Genomic DNA, 21596 nt, shown 5'->3' with positions numbered 1-21596 from the left:
AATTAGTGGTACTTTAGTGAACATCATCATTATCTTCTTGACACAATTATTTGTGTGTTTGCAATATTATATTTGGCTTCTATTATTCGTATTTAATTCCACAAAAAGAAAATCAAATAGAAAAATAATAATTAAATAATCAACTTAATAATCATGCTTTAATTGAAATTATAAAAAAAAAGTTATTATTAAAGATTTGATTTTTTATATTTAATTTTGTAAACTTCCGACGAGGGAAGGTCGGCCGACACTGTTAAACAACCGGACGAAATTCAGTTTGCCGTTAGTCTTGGACCCTAAAAAATGGAGAAAATTTGTCACATTTTCCAATGAAAGGCGTTTCTAATACTAACTTAAGCTTAAGAGTATATTTACTCGAGAAACGTCTTGGTATGAGGTTGTTATTTTACACGTTATCTCGATAGTTGACTTGGGTTTACTTCAGATTCCACATTGAATGCACACCTTGTTTAGAATCATGCATCGCACCATTATATAGTGTTGAATTACATAAATGAGTAAAATTATGTATTCAAGATGTTTCGTTATTATGAACAACACGTGGGTCCGTTCTTAATAGCATGATCGAGTGAGCTACGATGGTTGACGACACCTCGTATGAGCTTGTTAATTAGGAACCAAGATGATGTTGGACGCGGCGTTGCATTGAGAGACCTTGGTTGTGTCGCATATGATTAATCATGCATGCACATGCGGCGTGTGTAACCGAACAAACTTGGATTCCATACAAGTGATGTTCGGTTGGCTAATACAAATCTTACCCGTAAATTTTTATGGATCAACTACTACAAACATTTTAGGACTGAATTGGGTTTAATTAATTATTTAATAAGAATCTTTTTTTAAAATTAATTCCCGGTCGGATGGAAACCCGGAATCGACGGGTCGGGTTATTTTGTCCTTTCTACCGTCGCCGACAGTCTCCCATTCTCCCACTTACATTAGGACACGTGGGGTAGTACGGACAAGACATGATATGACGTGGCAGTATAGGGTTTGACAAAAGAAAGTCAAAGCTTATGTACCATCCAGAATCAGATGGATGATAGACATGCACATGCATGAACCCCACTCCCCAATTTTCTCTTTTTTTCTTTTTATTAAAGAATTTTTAAATGCTTTTTTCAACCCAACTTTTTTTTTTCTTTTTTTCCTTTTTCTTTTTGAATAAAGCTTAAAAAGAGGGGCTAAAAGGATATAGTTGCACAAATATTTAACGTCGTATTAGGCATGATTGTCACGTTAAAAAATTTGTAGGGTTGTACACAGGTTGGGATGGATTGAAGAAATCTTTTGGATCGACTCGAAATTTTGTGTTGGTTGAGTTGGTGACCTGAGCAACTTGAATAGAGTTCACAACTCAACCCAACCTAGTTCTCTATTCTCGAGTTGGTCGGGTTGATTCAATAAAAAAATATATCAACCCACGAACATACCAAAATTTTTGGAACCCAATTGAGCTGTTGTGATTTGAGTTACGTAGTTCAGATTGGTTGAATTTTCGAGTCATTTAAACACCGCTAAAAGTAAAATCTAATTCAATTATTCTACTTCTAAAGTATAATAATAATAAAAAAAAAATTGAGATTTTACCATTCCAACATTGAGTCAATAGTAGGTGAAGATGAAGCAAAGATTATGAACTCGAGGTCAAGATGTTGTTATAGTAAATGAGGTAATAATAATCAAACCAAGGGTATAAACTCGAGGTAAAAGTCAAACAAAAACTACTACAAATGAATAACGTTTTTTGAGACATTACGTTTATGAATTTAAAACGTATGAAATTGTGGAGTTTAAGAGATTGATAATACGTTCATAATTTATGAGTCTTCCATAGTAACAAATCCTTCCCATCGTAACCCGTGTAGACCTTTGTCTTTATTTAAAAACATTTCTTAAAAAAAGGTTGAATATTGAAAATAGATATGCAAAAATGAACAAAAATAATTCAAAACTTGTCCGACTCCCATAAACATTAACGAGTGGTTGCGACAAGTAAAATCACGATATAGTGGTACAATTATCGTGGACATAGACAGGTGTTCGTCACAAGACCCTATCTCGAAGAGGTGGTATAATTTTCATACACCGAGATAGTTAATTAACTCAAGACCATAATATAGAATCGAATGTAATTATCATTATGAGATTCCACATCGCTTGGAGAGGGGAACGAAGTAATACTCGATGATTCAAACCCTAAAAACCACGTGCTACCTTATTTATTCAGATAAAGGTAAAGCGCTCCTGTACAGATGACGGTGGATTTTGGAATGACCATGGAAGCTAAGATAGGACAGTAATAAGTAGTTTTTTAGACGGGTTTTAAAAATACAAAATTTTACTTTTGTGAATACCTACGATGTTATAATCAATTATTTTTATTTGGGGATACCTAGAAGTTTTTAAATATTAGATATTAAATATTTTAATGTTCTTCGTAGAAAAGTCAATTCAATTATTGACAAATTTCAATTTTTTTTTTCTTGAAATCTCCAAATTTTCAAATTTTAAACTATATATGTTTGAAGGTACAATTATCATCCAAGTTCCCATGTCATTATTCAAATTATTTATTTGTTTAAAAATTAAAAATAATAATAATAAAACTAATAAAATAAGAGAATTGTTTTAAAATAATTGCTTAAATATATCTTAATTAACCATTTTTTTTATGAAAAAATAATTTATACATAAAAAAATGAATTTCAAATATTCAGCAATATTTAATTATTAATAGTTAAAAGATAAGCTTATCATTTTTACTAAAAAGTAATAAAATAAAATAAAATAAAATAAAAGTTGAGAAAATCAACTCAACTTTTACTTTATTTTTTGAATTCATTTTTTCTTTCACCTTCTTTTCAGCTTCTTTTTCCACTTGTTTGTCGTTAAATTACGAGTTTTGTTTGTATACGTCGATTGTTATTCTTGTTTATTTATTATGAGTTTTAAAAATTTTAATCGTGAGGCTGACGGCGATACGTAACGAACTAAAACGGATAATATCTGCTCACAGTGGGCTTAGACTGGTAGGACGAGGTGTTACAAATGGTATTAAAGTCATGGGTTGTTACAAAGAGTATTAGAGCCAGACACCCAACAATATGCGGACACTGGCCTCCAAGGGGGTGGATTGTGATATCTCACATTGGTTAGAGAGAAAAACGAAACAATTTTTTAAAAGGGTAAGTAAATCTCTCCTTAATAAACGCATTTTAAAACCGTGAGACTGACGGCGATGCGTAATGAACGGACAATATCTAGTAGCGGTAGACTTGAACTATTGCAAATGATATCAAAGCTAGATACTGAGCTGTATGTTAGCGATGATCTTGCGAGATCGGAAGGGAATTTGAAGAGTCATTTTCTTGGATCATAAAGCTGAAAGTATTGCCTGGAGAAGGAGCTTCAAGACATGATGATCTTGTCTTTTAAGGATGTGTTCTTCCTACAATAAATGAATAAAAATTGGACCTTTTTTGTCCCAATGTTAAGAAGTTGAAATTAAGCTAAAAATTTTATTTAAATTTTGTTTAGAATTAGAGGGAAGAACTGTACAAGAAATTTGAAATGGGTATTTGAAAATCAAACGGCAAGTTCCGTAAGATCAAACCAGATCTGCTTGAAAACTTTGATTATAAGATCGTGATATTCATCGGCGTTCAAACAGAGATAGCATGCAAGAAGATCTTCCAAATCCTTCGAACCTCTAATGTTGTTCTCAACGATCATCTCCACCATTGATTCTCTGAAGTCCTTTTGTGGATCGTACGATGATTTCATGATCGCCAAGCTGTCGGAAAGGCTCCGCCGGGATGACACGCTTTTTCGGCCTCCGATTTTCCGGTAACCGATTTTGGGGGAGTGGATTCTGAGCCGTACGCCGGGGGAATTCGCCGGAGGTTTCTTTGTCGTATTTGTTGTCGTCGTCGTCCTCTGTTTTGTGTCTTTTTTCTTCTGCTTTGTTATGATCGGCGGGAGGTCCACTTCCGACAGGGAGTCGAAGGCACCCACAACGACATTGTTGGAATAATTTGACGACATGTCGATTACGATATCGCGGTCGAAGGATTCGGATTCGGGTTCAACGGCGAGGATTTTGTCGGATTCAGGGGAGGTTTCGGAGGGTGACGTGGACAATTCCGGTGGAGAATCTGATTTGGTCCAGATGGACTCCGACGTCGTGGGGCAGCTGCAGCCGACGGAGGAGGAGTTGTGGAGTTTCACCGCCGTCACCGTCGACGACCGGTTACTCGTTTGTATTTTTCCTGGTTTCCCCTGTTTCGACGACTTTCTCGGCGGTACCGGCATAGGCAGCGGCGGCGGGGACGGCGGAGGGGAATTAACACAAAACCCATTGTTGGATTCGAGTTCTCTGGTGAAATAGTAAGATTTTCTAGAGTGAGAATATGGCGACGACACTTGCAACTGTCTCTGTTTTGGCGGCGGCGGCGGCGGCGGTGGCTGCCGGAACTTTTTCTTCGAATCAAAAGGTGTTTGGTTGGTCGAGGATCTTCCTCTGCCGCCGCCAATTTCTCTGAGCTTGTAAAACCAAGCGTTTGGAATCATATCCGATAATCGGAATTTGTGATTTCTCATCGGAAAAGTTTCTCTCTCTAAAAATTCTCAATCTCTCTCTCTCTCTCTCTCTCTCTGTCTCAGCTCTGTTTTAGCGTCGCCGGTGGGAGATATAAAAAAGAGGGGCGGTTTTAGGATTTGGGGAGAGAGAAGGGGCCCACCGACGTAGAAAAAGTGGGAATAAAGGCAAAACGGTGGGGTCCACGTGGCATTTTTATTTTAAATATTTCTTTTTTGTTTTATACTAAAAAAATATGTTTTTTTTTTTAATAATAAAATGAGAAAGGGAGAAAAAAGATGCATTAGAAGTTTAAATAGAACCCAATTAAAAAAAAAAACACTAAAAAATCACTAAAAAATTTCTTTATTTTATTATCTATTTTTCTAAAATTACTTTTAAATTTTAAAATCTATAGAAAAAATATATTTTTTTTTAATTTTAAATAGAAAACTAAATATTTTCGATATCTAGTGAAAAAAAAAACAATAATTTATTTAAATAATTTTAATATTTTTTATTTATAAGAATATATGTTAATATCGTTATTTTATCGATATGTATCAATATTGAATTAAAATCTCGACGTCGATATTTTAATTGTTTTTTTTAAAGTAAAGTATTGATTTTTATAATATAAAATAAATTTTTATAATTTTGTTAGTGAAATATAAAAGAAAAAGACAAAAGAAATGTGTTGGTGTTGAGAGTTTGTCACCATTCCAAGTCTAGCCCATGCTTGGATAATGCCTCAATACCCAAACAAGCCAATCACAAGGCTCGAAAAATTATTATTATCTTCGTACCTTCGTCTACGTTCGTCTAGGGAAAGTCATTTTCTCCTTTGAAACTCGTAATGAATGGCTCTATATCGAATTTGGTGTTCAAACTTCAGAGAACTTGAAATATAAAGTGACTGAATTCTCGACTAAATGATATAGTGCATCATTGTTTATGCACGACCAATAGTCTTGTTACATACTTAATTTGTGGAGTCGGGATCCTGTAGGGACCCACTACGAACAGGGGTGTGAGATCCCACATCAGTTAGAGAGGAGAACAAATGATTTCTTATAAGGGTGTGGAAACGTCTTCTTAAATACGTAACAGGTCAAAATGGATAATATCTAGTAACAGTGGGCTTTGGTTGTTATAAATGGTATTAGAGTCAAACATCGAGCAGTGTGCCAACAAGAAATTGGGCCCACAAGGGGAGTTTTCATATCGGTTGGAGAGGGGAACAAAACATTTTTTATGAGGGTGGATATGTAACGGGCCGAAACAGACAGTGTCTGCTAACAGTGGGCTTGAGCTGTTACAAGGGAAGAGAACATAGAGCAATTGGTTCGAGGACGGAACTAGTACTAAAAATACATCACGGTTAGCATATCATCAATACATGAGATAACACGTTGTTATGAAATTAAGACGTAGGGTTTCGGGATTGAATTGAAGACAGAAAATGAGGTACATAGACAGTGAAAAAGGTGATATGAAATGAAATGAAGTGAAGGAAAACATGTGTGAATGTGGGGATAAATAAAGGAAAAGGAAACCAAGTTGTATAGTTTTGTGGCAGAGATGATGTTTAAATGGGTTGGAGGAGACATTCTTTCTTACCCTTAAAACCAAGCATTTGCCCCACAAATTATAGGACATACGTCCTACAACCAATGGTCCCATCCAACTTTACGGTAACGAGTGCCTTAACGTGTTCAACTTCTTACCTCCTATTTCGTTCTCTCTCAATGGTATGGCTAAGTTGTCTTAAATGGTTCAAACCCATGTCGCAAAAATCGTCTTATTTATAGCTTAAATAAGAAATATTATGAAACACGTGTCTCTGTTCTCTACGAATATCGTGTACATGCATGAACTTAAAAAGTCGTCTTGTTCGTGTCTCTACTAGTAGCCTTTTTGGTTCAAACCCTAAAGTAACGATCGTCGTCTTGCTATAGGTAGTCTTCTGGACTTGACAATAACCATACCTAAGAGTTTAAGCCTTAAATATGACTCCGGCCACACTTAAAGCTAGTGCACGATTAGAACGTGTCATAAGTCGTCTCCTTTAACGTTGATCAAATAGGCCCTAGTTGTGTTGGGAGTTGCTTAGATGGTCCAAAGGCTCTAAAGTTATAGGCCCATCAACCAAAGAGAAGAAGACTTTTAATGTGTTTTGTGTATTATGGGCTTTCAAAGTCTTTGCCATTTAAAGCCCTCTTATCCCTTTCAAATAATTTTCTAAATTCAACCTATTTTAATTACGATAACGACCCAAGTTTTCGAACGTCCTAAGAATCTAGATCACTACAAAAAAGATAAAAGAACGACACAGTGTTCTTCAAATTTACTACAAAAAAACGAGTTGGGATACAATTACAAAATGAAATACGAAAGACAAGCTGAAACTCTAAAACGACCCCTTTTGTGACATGTTGCTCTCGAACGTTTCCGTACGTCGATTTGGATTTTGAAGCGTCGGAATTCAAGCCCTGACATTATTATATAAACGGAGTCTCTTGTACCACGTTTTCCTTGAACCCATTTATCTACACCTTATAACTCAATCTATTTCTCGTTTTCTAGAGCTCGGTTCTACTGCAGTCACCTTACTATAGAGACGATATCTCATTGTCATTAAGTCTATTGGCGGTGGTTGTCCTTTTTATTCATTTACTCTCCATAGTGTTATTAGTTTGTCCAAGTTTCGACCCATTTAAATTGTTTCGGATAAGGTGACTTTGGGACGATTGACAAGACAAGTCTATCTCATAGTCCCTACTTACTTGATGCTCAAGTGGACGTGTTGTCAATAATGTCTCTATTAATACTAATCAACCAAGTTGTTTGTGCTTATAATTTCTCAATCTAACGTCGTTCATCCACGTCACAAGCTTAGGATAATCTTATTTTTCGTAGTTTTCTTCTAATGTTTTTTTTTTATAATGTTATTCATGTTGATATTTTAGAGCATTTTTTTTTTTTTCTTGTTTCTTGACTTCAGCAGATGACTTTACACGTTATTCTTAAATTTTATGCTCAAACACAAGGTTTTAAATGTCGAATTGATGGAAATATTGGAATCTCGCTAAAGAAATATTTCGATAAAATATTCATGTGAATAGACATTTCTCGAAAAAAAAAAAATCATTTAATATATTCAAATTAATGGATAAACTTTTTTTTTTTTTTTTTTTTTTTTTGGGTAAAAGAAGTTTATTATTAATGTTAGGTGAGGGAGAGATATTTTCTTTATATTTTTTTGCTATATTTTTGTTGGTTTTTCATTATTGATTATTTTTAGATAATTATTAAACATAAATATATTATATTAACTATTTAATATAAAATATTAGTATTAATTTTTTTTTTTGTTAAACTAAAGCACTTAATTATCAATATTTTTTTAAGTAAATTTAAACGTAAAAATATTTATTATTTATTATTTTAATTGATTGATTTATTAATTAATATACAAATATAATAAATAATAATAAATTCAGTTTATTATTGAATCAATTTGGTCTCTTAGATTTAACTAATTATAATTTTTATCAACAAAAGTCTAAAAAAATGCACCCATTAAATATAGTCGTCCACGTCACAGTATAAGATAAGTAGGTTAGGGAGAGCGATGTGAGATTTCACAGTCCACCCCTTGGGGCCAGCGTCCTCTAACACACCGCTAACAAATATTGTCTACTTTGGCCCGTTAGGTATAGCCGTCAACCTCACGATTTTAAAACACGTCTATTATGAAGAGATTTCTACACTCTTAGAAATGCTTTGTTCTCGTCTACAATCGAGTGAGATCTCACAACAACTTTGTTTCCCTTTGTTTTGTTAAAATGACCCTAATACCGTGCAGGAGTTAGTCGTGAGGCTATAGTGGCCATTAGAACCGAGTCGGGTTTGGAATGAATATGGTATGGTTTACAAATGAATTCATGTTTTCTCAGCTCAACTAGGTACAAATCATTATAGAGTGAACAAATCAAATCAAACTAATCAAAGACAATTTTGAGCCTTTTTTTTTTAACTCAAACTAAGAACAAATAAAGAACACATTAATTTACAAACAAATCTATGGGAAAGAATTTGGATGAAACCTTCTCTTCTACACATGCACAATTGCTCCTCTTGATGAACTAACAATGGGGTTTGAGTCGCCACCCATTCTCGACGAAGTAATTGTCACGGACTCTCCTCCAGCGCCGCCGTTTCCGTCCAAACCTGCTGACCATCGCCGGAGTATTCTCAACAGCGACGCCGCCTTTCGCCGCCCTCTCGCCGTTCCACTCCCCATCAATTCCCACATCACTCTCTCAATCCCAGCAATAGACGCCAGCTCCGCCACCATTTCCGACCCACCTTGCCTGCACATTGTCACCAGTGCCGCGGCGGCGCTCTCTCTGGCCCTATCGGAGCCCTCTCTCAAAACAGAGCCTAATTTCTTAATCACATAAAAACCAGAAGCAATCGCCACAAATCCCCCTTTCCTAACCACCACTTCCAGAATCGTCACCGCCTCCTCCGGCAGGCTGTTCATCAGATGGCTCACCGTCTCCATAACCCCACCTTCGATTAACCGACCGACGATCTCCCTGTCGTTGGCTAGTGTCAAAATGGTCACCAGAGCATCCCTCTTCGAATTAATCGGCCCGTTTTTGGCCAAATCGAGCAGTCCCCTGATAACACGACTCTTCCTCCCCATTCTCCGCCGGTAAGAATGGATACTGGAGAGGCTGAATATGGTGGCGGCGGCGTTCCCTTTCGCTTCCCAAGTGGCGCCGGAGCGGAGTACCTCGATGACTCCGATCAGCGCGCCGTCGGTTTCCATTATCAACGATTTATTGGCTTCGAAAATGGACAGGTTTAGCACCGTCGTGACGGCGTTAACTTGCAGAGTCGGGTTATCAGAGTTGAGGTAACGGATGAGTAACGGTACAGCTCCGGCTTGGGCGATGAACCCACGGCTTCCGGGATCTGTTTTAGCCAAAACACGAAGCTCGTAAACGACGTCGTTCACTGAAGAGTCTGCTGACGTGGCTAGCTTCTTAACGAGAAATGACGCCGTCATTCTCATAGCCTCTAACGCCGCCTTGTTTAACGTGACGCCGTTGACTCTCTCTTTGTTGCTTTCCGCTACATCGAACGGAATTCTCTCCTGACGGCACCACATAGCAATCAGGTTTTTCAATCCCCGGTTCGGAATTAGGTTCGTATGGGCCAAGGTCTGACCTGTTTTTGGACACGTGTTGTGCCCTGATTCAATCCACAGCGTTATGGCCGCACGATCGTACGTATGACCTGTTGCCACGACGACAGGGTCCTGCATTAAATCCAGATTAATCGGACACTTGAAATCCGCCGGTACAGGCAAATCCGAGATCGAATCACTCCGGCGGAATCCAGATTCCGCCGTGGACGCTCCATACAAAACGCATTTCGCGTAACGAACTAATCCGATCAAAGCAATCATATCGGATCTCGATTTCTCATCCGTTTGATTCTGAACTTCGTCCTCGAGATTCTCGATTTCCTCACGACAACTCGACGAATCGCGAATATCGATCATGGAGAAAATCTCTGACAGTTCAGCACAATCCGGAACGATTTCATCTTTGATTCGATCGATCGTGTTCATCACACTCAATCGGAGATCTTCATCTCTTGGATCAAGAAACGCAGCAGATTCGGAGCACTGATTTCTCAAGAGGAAGAACAATTCCTCAACGTCTTCGGTTAATCCAGCGTCCTTAATAGGGAAGATATCAAGAAGAGTCGATAAATCCAAGGTGAGTTCATGAAAGTTGTTAGCGATGGATTGGTTCTGAGTTAGTAACCACATCTTGCTTCCATTAGAACAATCTTCAATCAAGGTTTTGATTCTTTGCAAAACGATATACATTTCTTCAAGGCAGAGCAAGGCGGAGGCGGAAAGCAAAACCGTCGGATTACGGCGGAGGTCTTGGAGAAAAATGTGGAGTAATCTGGATTTCCGAATCATGGAAATGGAGTAGCGTTTGAGGATGAATTGAAGCGGTTTGATGGCGGAGATTTCATGACAGAGAGAGAGGAGAGATTCGAGGAGAATAGGGGCGGAGAGTTTGGGGGAGACGAATGCCGCCGCCGAGGGACGCCGCTTTCTGGGCGGAAAAGAGTGGGGAGAAACCGCCATGGGAGGTTGGAGGAATAAGTTTTGCTTTGGTTATCCAAACAGCTTTGAAAAATGGGCTAAGAACGAAGAATTGGAGAAAAAATTGGGGATTTTAAGATTTTTATTTATTTAATTTTTTTTTTTTTTTTTTTTTTTTTTTTTGGGAAATTAAGAAGAAAAGGTCTTGGCCAGATGGGATGACGCGCACGCCAATATTATAAATAATTAAATAATTGTTTATTTAATTTAAAAAAAAAAAGAGGTTATTAAATTCATAAGGAATAAATAATTAAATTAGATTAAGTTGAGATTAGATTAGAATGGGAAATCCAAGACGCCAATTTGGAATGAGTTCATGTGTTTATTAAGTCGTAGCCTTCTTTCTTACCGTTAACAAATTATTATTATTATTATTTTATTTCATTCTTAATATTACTCGGTCGGGTTTGGTTAGAATTTTTTAAAAACTAAAAGTTTTGATCAATTCTCGGATTAACTAACTTGACAACTCCGTACCCGATAGTTACATGCAGTAAGTTGTTGTTGTCGTCTTTTGCTTACATTTCCATATAACACAAATTTCAATTTCTCAAATCTTGCTCTCAAAATTCTCTTTAGAAATCTCTCTGACCCCGTTTTCTAAAACTTTCTTCTTGAACTCGAGCCATAGGCTCGAGTATACGTCGCGCTGCTTGGCCGTAAGCGGCGCAAGAACGAATAAGCTTAACTCACTTGTTACTGGGAAGTGAGTGTTGCACAATTGTAAGTCGGTCCGCTGCCATCAAAGTGCGATTGTGACAGGTGGTCAAATTGGATTATAACACAACCTAATTGTGTGAAGGATAGTTACCGTTTAAGGCAAATATTTACATCACGGCTTACATAATTGTCTTTTTATTATATTGTATTCATTTATTATTCTTTCCTTTTATTATTATTTTCATATTACTGTAATTTATTTTATTATAAATAGAGAACTTTCACACGGTGGATTAAGCAAATATTCTCACTAATTTTACTCTACTTTTAAAATTAGTAGGAAGATTAAAAATATTTGAGGTTTATAATTAATGCTAGTGATTTGTTATGACTCACGAATATTTAATATTTAAATTTTACGAGATTTTAATGGTTAATATAAAATTAATAATTTTTTTTAACTAATTAATAAAAAAGAACCACCTAAATCATGAACGGTTGAGTTAGGTTGTCAATTTTTTTTTAAATTAGTTAAAAAAAAAAAACTTATTATTCATACTATATTGGATTGTTTTTTTATTATTTATTTATTTATAATTGTGAAATTGATTTTTGTTTTTAGGAACAAAATTGAAAATTTTATTGGATTTTTAAAATTTTTTAATTTTATTTTGAAGGAGTAATAGAACCTCGTGTAAAATGCAAGGACAATCCATGTGGTTGACTTGAGATTGCTTGGTCAATGAGGTGGCCGGTGTGATAATAATTGATTAATCATTTTATTTTTATTTTTATAAATATATAAACCGGTTGACTTTTTTTTTTTTTTTGACTTTCTAAATTTGATTTCCAAAATAAATTTAAAATTCGTATTTGCCATTTAAATTGTATTTTACGTTTTTAAATTAAGGATTAAAATTGGAAATTAAATGACTAAACCCATTTAACTAAATATTTTCTTATAAAACATAGATATAATATTTTACTTTATATTAACTTTGAATAAATAAATAAATAAAAAGCAGTTAAAAACGCAGAATGTTATTTATTTTTAATTAAGTTAAATAAATAATTCAAATACATTGGGCTGTTCGGGAGAATTCACGTTAAATTTGGGTTGGATTGTCGGCCGTCGCCCACATGTTTTTAAACAATTTAATAAAATTAAAAATAAATTTCCATTAGCCGCTTTTTTTTTTTTTTCTTTTTTTTTTTTCTTTCACTTTTTGGACATTTTCCTCCCAAGTGGATTTTTTATTTTAATTAATATTGGAGCATTCTGTTTGGAAGGCTGCAAAATCCACGTAAGAAGCTTCTGGTTTTTTCAAAATGTCTCGTATTAATGAAGATAGTGTTCTTTGTTTATATCTGCATGATCTTTTCTTCGGTTAGTTTATACGAGACTCCAATAATACTCAACAAATGTCACACTAGGTCTATACAAGGGGAAGATACGACACCGCAAAATGGTATGTGAGGATTGTTGGATGATGAATGTCCCACATCGGCTAATTTAGGGAATGATCATGGATTTATAAGTGAGGAATACTAACTCCATTGGTATGAGGTCTTTTGAGGGAAGCCCAAAGCAAAGCTATGACAGCTTATGCTCATTGCGGAGAGTCATGTTCATCTAACATTGACAAAATTACCATTTTGCCCTTGTTGACTTCAATATTCTAATTTTTCAGGTATTTTTTTTTTAAAAAAATTATAGGTCTCTTTAGGCACCCTGAACTCTTTTCTCTAATGAATCGGTTTGAAATTCACTCTTTAAGATCCCTAATAAAATCTCAGATGCTCGGAATTTAAAAGAGCGATTAAAAAAAAATGTTACAACAATCCTCCCATCTAAGTTAAAAAAGAAATCGATCAGATAAAATATGGGTTTGACATAAAATGGATACAAGAAAGTCTCGGGTCAAACGAATTTAGATAGCATAAGGATCTAGATTTTGAAAACATACCATCACGAGACATTATAGCAATTTAAATGAGATGAAGAAAAGTCGAAAACATTCGAACTCATCCAAATTACTCTCTAAACCTATGGAACCCATATTGAGGTATAGTTAAATGTGGAATTGGATTCATTGGTGACTTATTTGTTCGAACCTTTACGTGGAAGCCAGACAATTAAATTAGGAAGAACATAACGTCTTTACATAGAGGTGATTCTTCCTTAACACCTTATGAGTCGGAAGTCGCTAACATGGTCGTTTAACCGAATAGCTATAGTAAAGTATATCACCTGTCGTCTAAGTACGAGTGGAATAGCTCATTGTGAAGGGTGCAGTTTACCATATGTTTACTAATATCTTGTTTTCCATGGACGAACGTAATGGTGAGGTTATTTAGTTTTATATTACTGTTTATCATATGTATCGTATTTGACTTGATCATACGAATTCTTTCATCTTTATAATCATTTTACATTTATTTAATTATCTGTCGTTAGTTTATTACTTACTAATTTTAAATTATTTTGAAAAAATCAATTCAAAAACTTAGAAGTAAAAATAATATAAATAATTAAAATTAGACGAAGTTAAAAATTTAATATAAAACAATATAAATCTAGTTAGGTGACATACCTAACTTACCTTAATTTATTAATATTTTTATTAGGTTAGTTAGGTCACTTATCTTAAAACAAAAACTTTTTGTCTTCAATAAAAAAACTGAAAATAAAAATAAAAATAAAACTATTTTTCTATTTTCATTATTTCTAGCATAAAAATGTCTATTTATCTATTTTAATTTAAAAACAAAATTAAAAATTGGCTGTTATTTTCTCACTATCTACCTATTAATTACTTTATTTATGACTTTAATATAATATATGAATTTAAAATCATATTAACCATAGATAGAAATTTAAATTATTATTTTTATTCTTAATTTAAATTTCATATTTATTATTCCGACTAAAAATTTAATAAAATTCATATTTGACTTTCATTTTCACATGGAACGTTAATTATTATAAAATAAAAACTTGTTTTTGAAGGAATAAAATATGAGCTTTATTCACTTAATATAAAATTTAAAATAATGAAGCATGCAATACATTTTTATTATTTTTTTTTATAAAAAATAAAAATAAAAATAATAAATAAGGTAGTTAGGAAAATATAAAAATTCATTAAAAAAAATAGGTGAAATTAAATGCATAGAATAGTTTTATTCATTTATTAGTTAGTTTCATTAAATTATATTTCTCGAAAAAAAAAATAATTATGATAATAAAATAGAGATGAAAATAATAAAAAAGAACATAACTCATATATATCTCTTTATTATATCGTATATTCAATCAGTAATATAAAAAAATCGTCTAATTAATTTATTTGTTTTTTCTTTATGCTACCCATTAAAATTTTTTAAAAAATAAAAGATAATTTAAATAGGAATAGGGTTTGAATTAATTAATGTCCAACACTCTTCCATGAACTTAAATTATTTATGCATTTTTCCACACTTATCATGTCTGCTTCCTAACCACTTCAATTATTCCTTTATTTATAAATTTATATATATATAATTTAATAATCGACGTATCATATCAGCATTTTGTTAACATCGTTAGAGACTAAAATGTATGGTTACGATGTTAATATCCGAGATTATTATAAAATTAGTGATGATTTTGGAATATTTTTTTTAATTAAAAATAATACTCACTATAATTTCCTTTTACTTTTAAAATTTTGTTATTAATTTATTCATATTTATATTATATTATGATAAAAAGAAAACTGATAAAAAAAAATGTTTTTTTTAAAGCCCAATGAGTGAGAGAGAGGCCCAAATAAATGGGCTGCTAACACATCACTGACGGCCTTTGGGCTTATATTTGGGCTTGGCCTGTTGTATACATAATGAGTTTGGAGTTGGGCCGATAATGGATCAAAGAAAAATGAAAAATTGATATTGGAATGGCTCAATATTATTTAATTATTTTTAAAATTTTTATTTTAATGACACTCTAAATATATTCCGAACATTCTTAAATTTTAAGAAATATTGAATAGGTCAATCGATACAAACCTGAAAGTTTAGACTTCCCGGGCTGACATACCTTTGTAACTGCTGAGCTCCTAAGCACCTCGTCATTGTAACTAGTACTCTCATGGATCTGAAAAAGGAAAAATAGCACGGATGAGTATATAAAAATATATACAGTAAGCAACCAACTTGTAGGCTCTCCGTTGCATTCTTAACCTAACAGATGACCATGTTGTTGATCTTAAGATCTAGGTTCTCTATCATTGTTGTGTATAGACTTGGATAGCGAAAGGCTTCGTAGCAGTGTCCGCCTGGAGTTGAGGTGCTACCTCAAGTACACTCTCACAAATTAAGTGAGGGAGAACATGGTGAGTGCTAGCCTACTCGTCGTCCAGGGGAGATAGCTAGCGAACCCATTCCATAGATCATGGAGTCGCCCAAAGTTGGGGGTGCTACCCCCCGTACATACCAACTCTCCTAACTACTTGCATGATCAATGCCTCCCATACCAACTCTCTCCTGACTACTTGTATGATCAATGCCTCCCATAGGTTGGATCCTCTACTTAGGATATGTAACCGTCCAGATCTACTGCTAGTAGATATTGTCTTCTTTGAGCTTTCCCTTTCGGGCTTCCCCTCAAGGCTTTAAAATGCGTCTACTGGGGAAAGTTTCCACACCCTTATAAATGGTGGTTTGTTCTCCTCCCCAATCAATGTGGGACATCACAAGATAGTCCACCTAAACTCTCAACTCAGCTCACACAACTCTAACCGGCCTCACACCTAACTCAGTGGTACCAAACCGTATCGAAAAGGGGTGTAAAAGCTCCTCGACGCGCACCGTTAGTTAGTGGCTTGCATTATTAAGGCTAGTTTGTTAATCATTTAATTTCTTAAAATTATACTTATAAAACATTGCGAACATTTCTTATTTCAAAATTTAACTAAAAAAATTAAAATGTTATCTTAAAATTCACATAATCGAATTTAGTATAGTATTTTTTTCAAACGTACATAATATAACTTAATTAGGCTTTCTCTACTTCATTTTCTTTCGACGAATGACACATCAAAATTACGTATTTACCCCTCCGAAGCTTTAAAAAAACGCTAAGTTGTTTACAATTTGGCATTGTGTTTGCTTACACAAACAAATTAAGCAACCTTTGTTAAAAGAGTACACAAGGTAAGGCCATGGAAGTTAAAGCAATTAGAGACTTGCAAGCAAAATCCCATTTATTTTTTCCTTTTAAGGCTTAGATGGATTGGATAAAGTAATTTATTTACCAATTTGTCACACTTCCCAATATTCTAAAATGCCTTAAAATGTGTGTTTGGAATTTAAAATTTAAAATTAAAATGATTTTTGAGATTAGATAATAAAATAATATTTTATCATCGTTTGAATAAGTATAATTTATATTTGAATAATACACGACGAAGAAAGAAAATAAATATTTGGTTCATGAATAAAAATGGCAAATCTTTAACCATCTTTGTAGATATGGTTCACATGATAAAATCACGTAAGACTATGTAACCGTCCAAGCTCATTGCTAGCAGATATTGTTTATTTTGGTTCATTACGCATCAACGTTAGTTTCACGGTTTTGAAATGCGTTTACTAATGAGAGGTTTTCACACCCTTATAAGTAATGTTTCGTTCTCCCCTCCAATCGATGTGAGATCTTACCGACTATTAGGCCATTGATCAACTTGTCTTATGTAGTCCAATTTAAAAACAAATTCTATACGCGGGTTTAGATTAGATGTAAGTCCAGTAAAATTTAAATGAATTTGGTTACAAATTAAATGGAGTGTTCGTGAGTTGGGTTGAGTCAGGTTGAATTTTTTTTAGACCCAACCCCTACCCGTCCCAATTGTTTGAGTTGTAAAATCTCAAACCCAAACAATTTTTATTAAATAAAGAACCCAACCCAACCTAGAGTTGAGTTTGCTTGAGTTGTTCAGACCATTTGTTTAAAATTTTATTTCTAATAAAAATAAAACGTTAGTTCTTAATATATCTATTTATTTATTTCAAACTTTGCAACAAAATTTTAATATATATTTTAAAAAATTAGTTAAAATTATAAAATTAAATTAATATATTTATATTAAAATTAATGATAAATTTGCGTTGATTTAATTCAACGTAAACCATACAAATTGTATTGAATTAAATTTATCGAATTTTTTAAATTATCAAATTTTTTTAACACCTCCAAAAATTACATTCTTATTATGATCCAATAATCTATTTATATGAACGAGAAATATTAATAACCATATTGAAATACAAATTAAACCTAATTCAAATAACATAATTTAAACTCAATATATATATATATATATCATATTTAATAAAGCTAATTATATATTAATATATGTTCATAAATATGATTATCTAATAAATAAAAATTTTAGTACTTCAAATAAATAAAAATAATAATATAATTTGATTAAGGTTTCAATTTTTTATTAAAAAAAAATCATTTTCAAAACAATCAAATCCATTTATCAATGAGTTAATGAGTTAACATAAAGAAAATAAAAATTATAAAAAAAAAAATGAATGGGTGTGGCTAGAGTTTGGGGTTTTTAATGGTTCATGAATAAAATAAAATAAAATAAAATAAAATAATTTTATTAAACATTTTCCTAATTTCAAACTCCAAATTATTTGTGGCTAATAATATGCCATTTTTCATTTAAATTGACCCCACAACTTTTGCTTTATTATTTACATTATTCCAAACCATATCCCTTCTTTTTTCTCGGAGCAACATTTTAAAAATGCTCATGAACTTCCAAAAGTAACATTAAAAAATTTAAAGATAATCTACCAGCTAGAAAGATTTTATCCATATATCGATGGTAAGAAAATTTTAAACTTTTTTTTTTTATAAATATAAAGAACGTTAATACTACTTTTAAAATTTTAGTAATATATATATATATATATATATATATTTTAATAAACCTTTTCTTTTGAAATGACTCGAAAAGGAATCTTATCATAAGTATCAATATTAAGAACACAACTGTCTAGAATTGTGACCGCAAAGCTAACAAAAGGTAGCACGTCAATCATTCAATACTACAAATTTAAATACTTTTTAGGATAAAGTGCTAACATTATCCATGGAATTTGAACTTATATTAATTTTAATTCATCAATAAACAATAATAAATCTTTTCGTTTAATATTGATATATCAAAAAGTGTAATTACTTGAATTTTCTAAACTTACACTGGTTGAGATCATTATCGGATCGGCCAAACTATAGTGCAGAAGTTAGTCGTATGACGAAAAATTTAAAAAAATATTGTGTAGATGTACAAATATGACGATAGAGACTCCCATGTCACATCAAACAAACGATGGTCGGTCTTGTGTGTCCTTGCCTTTGTCTATAAAAAAAATTGTTTTGAAAAGGTTGAGTATTGAAATACTCGGTCAGTAACTCCTATAATGAGGCTAGAAATGCATAAACAATCAATAATATGCAACGGCATTTGAGGGACTTAAGTTTGATCTGTCAAAATATTTGTGACTCGGTGGTCAATTAACTTACTAACTAGCTATGTCAATTCTTTGTCAGTACATGTGTATGAGTCTTAATGGACTTTACCCCAACCGATGATAATGGGCTCTTTGCTAGGAGAGTCGTGTCGCTCCTATGTGTGGCGTCATAAATTTGATGGGTCATTGCCACTTTCATAAATTACAAGTGTCATTTAATACTCGTATGAGGGACGGTCCCATTACATGTATGCACAAACATATATGGAAAGCTACTCATCTCTGGAATAAAGTTTTTCATGAATATATTTCTCTTTTTAGCTCGTAACCAACTTAATATAACTTTCCAATCACACGGCATGAATCCAACATATATTTGTCTTACTAAAAACATAAAAAATAACCTTAAACGGAGTATAATTGAAAAAAAAAAACAAATAGAACCGAGTATGAACCATTGGAAAATCAACTTAGGTTGAAAAAACCGCCAAATTGAACTTGAAATGAGAGAAAACTCCATTGAATCAAACTCAAACTTGTGAAAACAGTCAAACCGACTCAAACTAGCGAAGGACTAATCAAATCGACGAAGAACCAAGTCGATCTGAACTTGAAAATTGAAATGAAACAGCAGCCTTACGCTTCACGAGGATTTGTGCAGTAACGACAAACTAGTGACACTAGCGACGATTGCTCAAGTGATACCAATCTCAAGAAAACGATGACCACCTTAAGTACCTACGGTTAAGGTTGAAACCTAAAAATGAAGGAGAAAATGAAATTAATTGAAACGAGAGATAAATTGAGAGGAAATTTACATTCAATTGGTCTAATGATATTACAACCATAGGTCAAGGAGGTATGATCGAAGAAGTGAGCAAATATAGAACCCATCAACAAAATGAGGCTACAATGAATCAAAGAGTGCGAACAATTACAAGATAAAACCAAGAAAGACGAAGCTCATTCACAACTTCATGTAGCCATATGTGTCAAGACGAAGTCAGTCCACAACCTAATGCTGAGCCAAAGTCATAGCACGAGCTAGGGATCGAGGAGGTAAAGTCAAGGAACGAAAAGCTTGGCAACGACTATCATAACCTTAAACAATACAGTTAAAAAGAATGTTTATAAGAACATAATCCAAACAAAAATAATTCTATAAATATGATTACTTAAGTTCTATTAATAGAAACCATCTAAACACCACTCCTTACCTTTGAAAATTGCTTAAAAATGAAAAAAAAAAAAAAAAAAAAAAAAACGCATAATAATAATTAATAATAGCTTAAATCAAATTTGTCACAAAAAAAAATAATAATAATAAATAAATAAATAAATCCAATTGGACAAGGTTATGTTTGGATATGGGTTTACTGTAGACCAACATGCGATTATTCCCCGCTGTGTGGACAGCAAAGCTACTTCTGTCAGTTCCAATTGAGAAAAGAAAAAAAAAAGTGCAATCCATTGAAGGAGATGACATAATCATTTTCCTTTTCTGAAAAAATAAATAATAAATATATATATATATATATATATATATATATATATATATATATATATATATATATATATATATATATATATATATATATATATATATATATATATATATATATATATATTTCTCCTTAAATGAAGCTTGTGGATTCGTAACACTAAGATAGAGAAAGGCAAAAAAAAAAAAAAAAAAGAAAGAAAAACCCTCAATTATTGAGTTTTTGTATGACTAAATTATTTATCACGATAATTAATTATGAAATAAATTTACGAATTTTTGATTTGACATCATTTCAGCCTAATCTATATCGTAATAGTAATTTGTGACTTTTAAGTCTGTGAATAAATTGAAACTATGTAACAGTCTAAGTTCATTATTATATATTATATGTTTTGGTTTGTTATGTATCATTGTCAACCTTATAGTTTTAAAATGTGTCTACTAAAGAGAGGCGACGTGAGATCTCACAATTCACTCCTCTTGGAGACCTAGCGTCCTCTAGCACACCCCTGGTGTCTGACTCTTATACCATTCTGTCACATCTTGAGTTTGGGAGTAGTGTGACTCGCTGACTATGTATGGTAAAAATGAAAGTTAAGACAGATAGAAAAAAATCACCAATTTTAAAGGTAACACTGATAGAATTGAGGTGTTACAGACTACATAGAGCTAATTTAAGGATAAAATAACTAAAAAAATCTTACTTTTTGGTGGCTCAATTATAAAAATTCCAAAACAATTTTGAATGGACTGTGTTGGTTTGTGGGATAATTCTTGCTCTTATAAACTAATAATAAATAAAGTGACCATTCACACAGAATACAAGAAAATGCTGGAGTCATCGATATTATATCTGGATTTGAAATTCGGAGTAATAAAAATTAATTTTTTTTTTAATAAAGCACAATAATAAAATGGATAAAGCTCATAAAGAAAAAGATACGTGTTGAAACGTATAAAAATTCCCTTTATGTAATTATAATTAAAAAATAAATAATTTTAAAATTATAGTTTTTTTATTATTATTATTATTTTAAATGTTTTGAAATTATGATTTGAATTTGTTTAATGGCAACATAAGTCATTGGTAAATT

General features: G+C 32.8%; 2 protein-coding genes across 2 annotated transcripts; both read right to left on the bottom strand.

Annotated features, from left to right (window-relative positions):
* Positions 1-3375: 3375 nt before the first annotated feature.
* Positions 3376-4711, bottom strand: LOC111804221 (transcription repressor OFP1-like). Its single transcript, XM_023688950.2, has one exon. It carries the CDS (start codon positions 4624-4626, stop codon positions 3613-3615), a length of 1014 nt encoding a protein of 337 aa, XP_023544718.2. The 5' UTR covers positions 4627-4711; the 3' UTR covers positions 3376-3612.
* A 3806-nt stretch (positions 4712-8517) lies between these two features.
* Positions 8518-10898, bottom strand: LOC111803276 (U-box domain-containing protein 16). Its single transcript, XM_023687605.2, has one exon. The coding sequence runs from the start codon at positions 10782-10784 to the stop codon at positions 8721-8723; it is 2064 nt and encodes a 687-aa protein (XP_023543373.2). The 5' UTR covers positions 10785-10898; the 3' UTR covers positions 8518-8720.
* Between the last annotated feature and the right edge of the window lie 10698 nt (positions 10899-21596).

The sequence above is a fragment of the Cucurbita pepo genome, chromosome 10, assembly GCF_057944985.1.
Source record: "Cucurbita pepo subsp. pepo isolate OVF chromosome 10, ASM5794498v1, whole genome shotgun sequence".
NCBI classification, from domain to species: Eukaryota; Viridiplantae; Streptophyta; class Magnoliopsida; order Cucurbitales; family Cucurbitaceae; genus Cucurbita; species Cucurbita pepo.
Note: the sequence above shows the minus strand (reverse complement) of the source record. Positions and strands in the feature narration are given on the sequence as shown.